Source organism: Triticum urartu, chromosome 5A (genome assembly GCF_056163025.1).
Source record: "Triticum urartu cultivar PI428250 chromosome 5A, HENAU_Tu73, whole genome shotgun sequence".
NCBI lineage: Eukaryota > Viridiplantae > Streptophyta > Magnoliopsida > Poales > Poaceae > Triticum > Triticum urartu.
The window spans coordinates 507454535-507465432 of NC_141877.1; the positions used below are offsets into that span (position 1 = coordinate 507454535).

Consider the following 10898-nt stretch of genomic DNA (forward strand, 5'->3'; position numbering starts at 1 on the left):
TCACTAAGTTTATTCCGTCATTTTGCTCCTCTAATTTTACGGGATCACCTTGAGTTAGCCTTAGTGATGTTATCTCAGATTAATCCCATGCCGTCAAGTTTCATACTCGCTCATGTCGCCTTTTCCTCGTTCACAGCTAGGCCTCGCCATGGCCGACGCTCGTTGCTGTGGCTCCTCACAACGTTCGGCCTTTCAGTCTCGCTCAAAGCGGACAGTGACTAACCCTAAAAAAAATTTCACGCATCAGAGATTTAGCAAACACGGTGAATAAAACTGACGTCGTGTACCTGCACTTGACACAAGACAAACCATTCCAATGCACAACAAATATCTAACTGAGGCCACATAAATATCTTAGTAAATCACATCTTGGAATGTTGTGACTCATTGGCCTCTATTCCCTCTGTTCCTAAATATTTGTCTTTCTAGATATTTCAATAAATAACTACATATGGAGCAAAATAAATGAATCTATACTGTAAAATATGTCCATATACATCTTTATGTGATAGTCTATTTGAAATCTCTAAAAAGACAAATATTTAGAAACGGATGGAGTAGGAAGTAAATCTCTAAAAAGACAAATATTTAGAAACGGATGGAGTAGGAAGTAGTACAGTATGAGCAAGGGAGAGCGTGACACATACCGTACCACAGGTCCCAACTGCTTCTTCGCTCACAGGCGTGACCCACCGCACTGAGGCCATAGGGAACAGCTAGCGTAAAGCGATAGCGATCATTTCAAAAATGAAACCGAACTCTGGGAAGTTATACATTCATTTATACTAAAATGGAAAGGGAAAGCAGAAGTGTATATTCTGTGCTGTTATGGAATGGATGGGCTTGTGTCGACCACATCTTCTGGTGGACGTCGCTTGTTATGGTAATCACACGGCACCTACTTCCGGACCAACATCCATGTCTTTCGCTTTGCCAGTTCGTCTTTTTAGGAGAATGAAGAACCGTACCGCTTGCTTGTCCATCTATGTCAAGTATATGTTGTCATGTGAGCACGGTTTGATGCGCACAGATGTTCCGTGATTTTATTATGCTGATGTAGCGATGGGTGATGATAGCCCCACGGAGCGCTTTTTCAACAAGAAAACAGAAAAAATCCACCGGAGAAGGTTACCGGTATCAGTGGCTCCATAGCACCGCATCATCTCCGCCGTCGTTGCAGTCGCTGGCCGCCGGTGGCGGCAGCTCCAGGAGAAGCCCCTGCGCAAGGTCCGCGTAGTACGTGCTCACGTCCATTTCCCCGGAAGTGTGGAGCTCCGGCAGGCCGCCGCGCAATGCGTCAGGCGCCTCGGACTCAGCATTGGCACAAGGCTGCTGGGACGACGTCGCCGACGACCTGGCATTGCCCGGCGCGGGCGCTACGGAGGCGACCCCGTTGACGGGAACTACGTCGGCAGCCCTGGCGCCAGCGATCGTGGCCTGCCGGCGCAGGAAGTCCACGACGGCCCCGATGGCGGCGCGCCTGACGTCTGCCAGGCTAGAGAGAGAGGAGGGCACGGCGAGAAGACACGCGGAGTCAGGGAAGTTGAGGCGCGCGGCGGAGCGGCCGTGCAGCGCGAGCATGGCTGCGTCGTGCGCGCGCGCGGCCGCCTTGGCGGTGACGTGCGTGCCGAGCCAGAGCCGCTCGCCGCGCTTCCCGGGCACCCGCATCTCGCACACCCACCGGCCGTTGCGGCCCCGGCGGCGCACGCCGTGGTACACCGGGTGGCGTGTTTCCTTGAGCTTGGTGCGCCCCGCGGGGCGCTTCGGCGTCGGCGACGTGGGCGACGTCGGCATCACCTGCCCCTGCGAGGACGGCGAGGAAGCCGGCGAGCTGCAGTTGTGCTCGGGGGCCGTGTCCATTGCTGGCGAGGAAGGTGGTGGTGCTACCTGCTACGTGTACGGCTGGCTGGCTGGAGTATGATTGCTGCTACCTTGCTGGGCTTGTGAGTATACCGTGCCTAGACCATGGAGTGTGCTTATTTATAGCTTTGTACCACGCGTCGCCCGTTGGCGCGGGACAGCCTGTGGTCTGCTTCGTTGGACTGTTCTCCGTTGGACGCGTGGCTCCAGGTCGATGTCTCGGGGTTTTGCACTCTGCAGCGTCAAATGACAAATTTGTTCGGCGGACTGTTCAATTATATGAGGTTCAATTTTAAACTAACGACTAAATATTCGTATTTAAATTCAATGGAGACTGTAATAAACGTTTGTCTGTCTTTGAGTTGGGTTCTTTCGAACCACGTGACACATCTATATCTATATACCAATATAAAAAGACGCAAAAGGATGGATCCAATTAATCTCGATCATTAAATCATATCAATCTAACGATCTAGACTGCTTCAATGTCAAGCGCTCAACATGTTTAGCGTGCAGTTAATTTCATACCAAATATAATGCTAATCACATAATAACACGTAAATAATATCCTACTTAATATCCGCATACACTTAATATACTTTCAAACTAACGTGCATTACACGTACACATTAACTAGTGTGGTAAGCAATCGAAACAATTTCAAAAGGGTTGGATCCTTTCGATCTACGTTATTCTTTATCTGTGGCAGTTACTGTTCTGATGCGCTGGTCCCATGAGGCCTTAGCACGACGACTTCCGGACTGTTTACTACAATAAGTTGTGCCCGACTCCGGCGATGGAGTGGCGATGTCTGTGGCGCACCTTCGGCTCGCTTCAGTGCTTGTAGTCGTCGTTATATTGTCTACGGATCTGGATGTAATTTTTATTATTTTGAATGTGCGTTGTACTGCCATGATTGAAGATGAATAGATTAAAAGTTTTTCTGAAAAAAATAAAAATTGTAATAAATAAAATGAAAGGCATGAAATCATATGAGATTATAATTTAAGTAGTGGACTTTAATATTCATATTTCAATTAAACGGATATTACCGATTGTTATTGTACCATATATTCGAAACTAACATGTCAATGTATTTAGTTTACAATAAACAACCAATGGCAGAACATTATATTTTTTTTACAAGAAATACATAGGCATAGCATATACTGTGTTGTTTATGAACGTGTCTCAATTACACCATATGATCGGCCATATGCCTGTATGATCGTACCAAGTTCTCGTTGCATCATGCAAGTTATTGTCTTTTTCTAAGGTCAACTAGATAAGTATGTTATTGCTGAAGTGTGCTCCGTGCACACAGTCACGGGCCACCGTGTTCCTGTTGCATCACTGTCCAAAATAAAAATAAGTTGAATTAGATACGAAATATCCCACCGGCTGTAAAATCTACTTCATCGAAATATTTCGCGATTTTGATTGGAGCACACAAAATTCCCCTTCTATCTTGGGTATGAGAAGAAAAATGCACATTACATAAAAAAAGCCGGGCTGCTTTGGTAAGTTCATGTTCATGTTCTCCCCCATCATATGACAAACAATCCTTATTTTCTCAACCCCTCCCCCCCCCCTTCCTGCAAAAATGACTCCTACACGTCGTCTGTAGTTCATCGGCGCTTCTACTCCTCACCCCTCTCAAAACCCTCTAATGTCCATCCACCACTGTACCATAGCCTATTCAACCATCGTCCACCTCGCTAGATCTACTTTAGCGGCCGCTTCTACGCCTCCCACCCCTACCCTGGGAACCCTTGACCAATCATCCACCATTGTACAGCACATTCAGCGCCGATCTTGTCCACCGCACGGGATTTGCTTCGCCGGGACTCTCATCCCCCGCAGCGCATCTGCACCCGGCCCATTCCTACAACGCACTGGAGCCACTTCATCGACCCCATTGTCTACCATATCAGTGCTGCTTCACCGACGCCCTCGTACACGACCGCAGATCTGTCAACACCATCATCCACCCTACCGGAGTCGCTTCATCGATGCCATCGTCCACGACCTCGGATCCGCTTCGTCGACACCATTGTCCACCTAACAGAGCCGCTTCACCGACGCCCTCGTCCACAGACGCCACTTCGTCGACACCATCGTTCAATATCAGAGCTACTTCACCGACGCCCTCGTTCACGACCCTAGATCTCCTTCCCATACCCCGACAACCACTGCAGCAGCAACACCCTCGACGACTCTAATTTGATCCCCATTGTCTCCCACGATGCCCAGACACCGACGCGACCTAGTTACTTGTCGCCTTTAAACCCAACTAGCATCACCTGCTTGCTATAATTCTAATATACTAACGGTCGCTCTTGCATCTTATGGAGCTGGCAATTGTAGCAAGGACGATATTTCTTATGGATCTATCACCTTGACCAACCAAAATTTGGGACCGAATCATAGCTATGATCTTATAAGTGTGTCTCTCTTTTGTATTCTTGTGTGCCTCACAGCATGCTTTGCTACTATTTTTGAATTGTAATCCAGGTGTGTAGCCAGTGATTATCACTTTTGCCTACTAAATTAGAGATCTATACGTCATTGTTGGGAAATGTAGCATGCAATTTTAAAAAAATTCCTACGCTCACACAAGATCTATCTTGGAAATGCATAGCAACGAGAGGGAGAGTGTGTGTACGTACCCTTGTAGACCAAAAGAGGAAGTGTTTCACAACGCGGTTGATGTAGTCGAACTTTCTTCGAGCTCCACCAATCGAGTACCGAACGTACGGCACCTCTGAGTTCTGCACACGTTCAGCTGGGTGACGTCCCTCGCCTTCTTGATCCAGCAAGGTGTCGAGGTTGTAGATGAGTTCCGTCAGCACGACGGCGTGGTGACGCTGATGGTGTGGTGGTCCTCGCAGGGCTTCGCCTAAGCACTACGAAAATATAACCAGGGGTGTAAACGGTGGAGGGGGGGGCGCCGCACATGGCTAGGCAATTGTCTGGTATGTGCTTCGTGACCCCCTCCTCATATATATATATATATAGGTGGGAGGAAGGGAGTAGCAGCCATAGGAGGCGCCAGAGTAGGAAGAACCTACTTGGAGTCCCTCCCAAGCCGCGTGCCCACTGCCATATATAACCGAGGGGAAAGGAAGTAGGAATCCTAATCCACACTTTCCTTGCCCTCCCCTATTTCCTTCTCCTTCTCATAGGGCTAGCCTCTTTAGGGGCGCACCAAAGTTGGTGTGTTCCCTCACTTGGCCCATAAGGTCCATATCTTTGTCGGGGTGCCGGAAACTCCTTTCCGGTGACCCGATAAGTATCTGGTACCCTCAGGAACACTTCCGGTGTCCGAATATCATCGTCCTATATATCAATCTTTACCTCTCGACCATTTCGAGACTCCTCGTCATGTCCGTGATCTCATACGGGACTCCGAACAACAATTGGTCACCAAATCACATAACTCATATAATACTATATCGTCAACGAACGTTAAGCGTGCGGACCCTACGGGTTCGAGAACTATGTAGACGTGACCGAGGCACCTCTCCGGTCAATAACCAATAGAGGAACCTGGATGCCCATATTAGTTCCTACATATTCTACGAAGATCTTTTTCGGTCGAACCTGGATGACAACATACGTAATTCCCTTTGTCCTTCGGTATGTTACTTGGCCGAGATTCGGTCGTCGGTATCTTCATACCTAGTTCAATCTCGTTACTGGCAAGTCTCTTTACTCGTTCCGTAATACATCACCTCATGACTAACTCCTTAGTCATTTGCTTGCAAGCTTATGATGTGTATTGCCGAGAGGGCCCAGAGATACCTCTCCGATACTCGGAGTGACAAATCCTAATCTCGATCTATGCCAACTCAACAAACACCTTCGGAGAAACCTGTAAAGCATCTTTATAATTACCCAGTTATGTTGTGACGTTTGATAACACACAAGGTATTCCTCTGGTATCCGGGAGTTGCATAATCTCATAGTCGAATGAATATGTATTTGACATGAAGAAAGCAATAGCAATAAAACTGAACGATCATTGTGCTAAGCTAACGGATGGGTATTGTCCATCACATCATTATCCTAATGATGTGATCTCGTTATCAAATGACAACACATGTCTATGGTTAGGAAACCTTAACCATCTTTCATCAACGAGCTAGTCTAGTAGAGGCTCACTAGGGACATGGTATTTGTTTATGTATTCACACATGTATTTAAGTTTTTGATCAATACAATTCTAGCATGAATAATAAACCTTTATCATGAATAAGGAAGTATAAATTAACAACTTTATTATTACCTCTAGAGCATATTTTCTTCAGTCATACATTACACAAAGTCATAGGTATCATAAAGGAAGGCTAGACACTTCATTGGGGTCCCTAAGAGTGTGTCTAAGTCATTACACAAAGTCATGGCTAGTTTATATGAGGCACGCAATCACTAATTGGTGGTTTAATTATGTGCAAGGATATGCAATGTATTATCATGTAAGGAAATCTCAAATTAGTTGTGTCAACATAAAGAGGGGTGCAACAATGAAAAGTACAAGATTTCCGAGTACATGATCTAGGGAGCACCTTCATCGAACATCGCAACAAAAGGAGGAGCAACGCAGAGCGTGTACAACATGTTCTAGTAAGTCGCTGCATTTCAATTACTCTGACATGCTATTTGTCTAGCATTGTGCCTAACCAGGGTTTTAGACGCCATACGTGAGATGACGAAATACATGTGCATTTCATGACGCTTCCAATCATTTAGAGGATCCAAAATACGTAATGATCAGGCTAGTTCATGTAGGGGAATGTTCTATGCAACAAAAAAGTTATGCTAGATGATCACACCCAGAACACTATGAAGATGGCGGTAACGACCAAACTCACCGACGAGCAAAGTAGAGAAAGCAGTGAAGAAGTCGGTGAAGCGCGAGGATTCCCACATCTTGGTTACACCTTCCAGCCATGAGATGATCCACCAATCAAGAGGCAAAATAGACAACCCCCGTAAGGTATCCAGGCATTCCAAAGTAGTAATCAGCAGAGCTTCGACGTCTAGGACTCAAAGAAAACTAGAGAGAGAGAAAGCCTAGAGGCTCTTCTCATCCAATTAGGAGTCTAATTCTATTAGACAAATTAGACCGAAGAGGTTGTCTAATTAGAAGCCTAAACACTTAGGCCTAGACCGAAAGATCATGGAGCTATTGGGAGAGACCCCCTTAGGATTAATGTGTCTCAAGGGGTGTCCAATGCCGTGGACGAATTTTCATACCAATCCGACCCATAAAGGGCCAATGGCCTTGAAATTTTGGGTCGGACCAATGTCCCAACGGGTAACATCAATCCATTCCCATTATGGCGAAGAACCAATCGAGGGAAATAAACTGTACCTAATAGTGTACCCATATTTATATTAGTCCCCATTATTTGGGTCAAAATTTGACTAGCAAAATGTTAATCATGTCATAAAAAATTATACTCCTTCCGTCCCAAAATAAGTGTTGTCACTGTAGTACAACTTTGTACTAAAGTTAGTACAAAGATGAGATACTCCCACCATCTAGGTGCGTAAGTCATCTTACGAAAACCAAACAATCCCAAAACACTTACGCACAATACATTAACTCCTTCTCCGTTTCTTGTTTCGTGACATATCAACCAATAAGAGTTGTGGGTCATGCATGCTTTTAATGACTTAAGACTTTCAAACATGACATGCAGTGGTTAATTCATTGCATGCAATGCTATTAACTAGCAAAAAAATTAATTAAGTTTTCTCATTTTCCACTACGCCTTGGTCGCGATGTACAAGCTAAGATGACTTATACACCTAGATGAAGGGAGTACTTATTTTGGGATGGAGGGAGTATTATTGAATTTGCATATGAATAATGTTTCCAATGGTATGATTTTTGCTACATATAAATTGTATTTTATTAGTTGAAACTATGACCAAAATATGATGCAAAATACGAGAGTGCTAGTATAACAAGTATACCATACTTTTATCAGATTGTTAGGCCGTCCGGTCGGAAACAGAGTAGCGTCGAGCTGTGTCACCACCCAAGGCGAGACGTCCTTTCATTTGTCGTTTCCTTACCTTGGTTTCTGTTGCCAAGATATTTGGTTGGTCTCCGTGGAGCAAATGATTGCACTACAACTGCTCATTTCTTCCTTCTCCAAAAAATAAAATAAAATATCTGCCCATTTCCTCATTACACTAGCTACTGCTACAACAACTGTCTAAAAATTTACACTGCTTGAAGTAGAAAGTATTGAATAAAGAAAGAACCCCAAGTTTGGCCTCCTGGAAGTAGAAACCGAGAGCTTTCGCATTTGGGGAAAACATAGGCCCCGACGCTTACTCTCTGTTCTTCCCATATCTGGAAGAACATAGCTACACTAGCTACTGCTACAACAACTGTCTAAAAATTTACACTGCTTGATCGGTCGAACTAGTAGCTCCACAGCGACGTCGGCGTGTCGAAGCCGTCGTCGTGTTCGTGGTCCTCCCGCCATGCACCGGCGGCCGGTGGCTCCATGAGCATCCCCTGCGCCAAGCTCGCGTAGTACGACCCCGCGTCCATGCCATCAATCAAGAGCTCGTCGTCCAGCCCCGATAAGTCACTTGAGGTGATGGAGGGCGCGCTCGCCTCCGTCGTGGACGCGTCGGCATGGTGCTGCTCCTGGAATGCCTCGAGGGCGACGGCGACGGCGTCCTTGATCTCTTGCGCGGGAGCGAACCTGAACGACCCGGTCGCGTGGACGGGCATCATCCGCCAGGCGGAGTCGGCGAAGTTGAGGCAGGCATCGTGGCCGGAGAGCGCGAGCGCGGCGGAATCGTGCGCGCGAGCCGCCATCTCGGCGGTGGCGAAGGTGCCGAGCCAGAGCCTGGAGTAACCCCGGCTTACGGGGACGCGCAGCTCGCACACCCACTGCCCTTCCCTGCCACGGCGGCGCACGCCGCGGTACACCGGGTGGCGCGTCTCCTGCAACTTGATCCGCCCGGCCCGCCGTTTGGGCGGCTCCGACCACACCGTCCGGTACTCCTGCTCCTCCGGCCACACCGTCATGTACTCTTGCCCCTCAAACTGCTGCCAGGCGGCAACGGTGTCCATCACTCGCAGCTAGCGTCGGGAGTGGGTTGTGGTGTTGGTTCAGCCGTGTAGGCGTGGAGCGAGGCAGTAGTATGTTCAGAGCTAGTGAGCTGGAGAGCTGGAGCTCGGAATGGATGAGAACGAGACGAAGGAGGATGGCACGTATCTATAACTTGAATCTAGGGATGGCAATGCTACCCATAACCTACGTACCGTGCGGGTTGAAACCCTATTAGGGTAAAGATATGAGACAAAAAATTAACCATGAATATATAAATAGGAAAACATTAAACCCGTCGGCTAGAGCGGATATGGGTACGGGAACGAATTTGTGATGAATAACCCACACCCACACCCACATACCCATGTACTCATATCATATCTATATGAACTCAAAATTATCTCTTCACTTTATCATGAATTTGTGAACTAAAAATGTATGACTATGGGATGATGTTTTGATGTGTTGTCGTTTACAAAAAAGTGATGTTGTTTATCAAATATGTTGTTGTTTATAGATTATAATTATATGTTGTTGTTTACGACTATGAGTTATTCAAATTGATGGTTTGCAAACATGGGAAATTTTACCCGTGGGTATCCATCTACCCTGTTGGGTAACGGGTATGAGAAAAAATTGTACCCATCGACGGGTATGGGTAAGCTCAGGCGAGACAGGTAAGGGTATGAGGTGGCTTCACCCGTACCAAAACCGTGTCATCCATAAACTTGATGGAGGAAGTATTCCGTGGAAACATGAAAACTTCATCGTGAGCCGTCGATCTGTAATCTAAGGGGTGGCTCATCCATCCACCATTTCGTGTGTTTTACAGAAAAATCCCGAGGCCTTGTGCAAAATTATAACTAGGCCCGGGGTGCTTGCATGCAAGGACATGAGGTTCAATCAGGAGCCCACATTTTAGATCCGACGGTTCACGTATGGGTTTCCAGGGTTCCACCAGTGGTAGACTGGTAGGTCTTCATGGGATACTTACGGAGGCTACAGGGTAGCCCACTCATGAAACTTTGCAAGATATTACATTTTTTATGTTCATCCAAAAAAACATATTTTTGATTTATTTTCTATTTTTGAATTTACTGTTCATACTGGTGTACTTGAGCTCGGGAGCAGATTATCCATGTCCGGATATATGCTTGTTATTTAGGTAAACCTTTTTTTTGTGAAATTATTTAGATCAACCTATATTATAACTTTGCATCATTAATTAGTCATGTTTTTATGAAAATAAAAGCTTTTATTAATATCTAGCTACACCGAGAGCTCATTCGGTTTGGAGGAAATCAAAACGTAGGAATTAGGAGTAGTGTAGGAATATGATAGGATGGCACTTGCCATCCTAAGGAATTGACTTGCCTCGTTCCTACGCGTAAAATGAGCTTTGAGTGGATGTGTAGTTTCCTCCAAAAACACGGGAAATGAGTAGTATTCCTACGAAATTCCTGTACGCATTTCCTACAAACCGAATGCATACATAGGAAATTTTCCTCTGGAATCCTTATTCCTATGTTTTTCCTACGAAAATCCTCTAAACCGAATGAGGCCCGAGCGGGTGCATAAAAGAAATAAACTACGATAAGAAACACTAATAGACCTCTCACATGCCAGTTACCAAAACCGGGACATAAACTTCATGGTACAACAATCGTATGTTTCTTTTTCAAGTATATTCTCAATCAAGAGCAAACAAAACTCTGGTTTGAAATATGAACAAGTAGTGCATTGTAATATCAAACCACACAATTTGCTTAACTTTAGAATTCTCCAGTTCTTTGCGTGAAGGCAAAAGCAAATCCTACACTGCATAATTACGGATTTGCACAGTGTGCAACTAAAAAAACTAGACACCGTAACTGATACAGTAGATATATATCTTAGGGCATCTCCAATGCCGTAAATGTTCATTTTTATGTCCATACGTGCTCCGCAGACATG

The 10898-nt window shown here is 45.8% G+C and overlaps 2 protein-coding genes across 2 annotated transcripts; both read right to left on the reverse strand.

Annotated features, from left to right (window-relative positions):
• Positions 1-652: 652 nt before the first annotated feature.
• On the reverse strand, positions 653-1924 carry LOC147972319 (dehydration-responsive element-binding protein 1H-like). The gene has a single exon (XM_087523030.1). The coding sequence runs from the start codon at positions 1858-1860 to the stop codon at positions 1138-1140; it is 723 nt and encodes a 240-aa protein (XP_087379156.1). The 5' UTR covers positions 1861-1924; the 3' UTR covers positions 653-1137.
• Positions 1925-8302: 6378 nt separating this feature from the next.
• Positions 8303-8965, reverse strand: LOC147972320 (dehydration-responsive element-binding protein 1B-like). Its single transcript, XM_087523032.1, has one exon. It carries the CDS (start codon positions 8963-8965, stop codon positions 8303-8305), a length of 663 nt encoding a protein of 220 aa, XP_087379158.1.
• Between the last annotated feature and the right edge of the window lie 1933 nt (positions 8966-10898).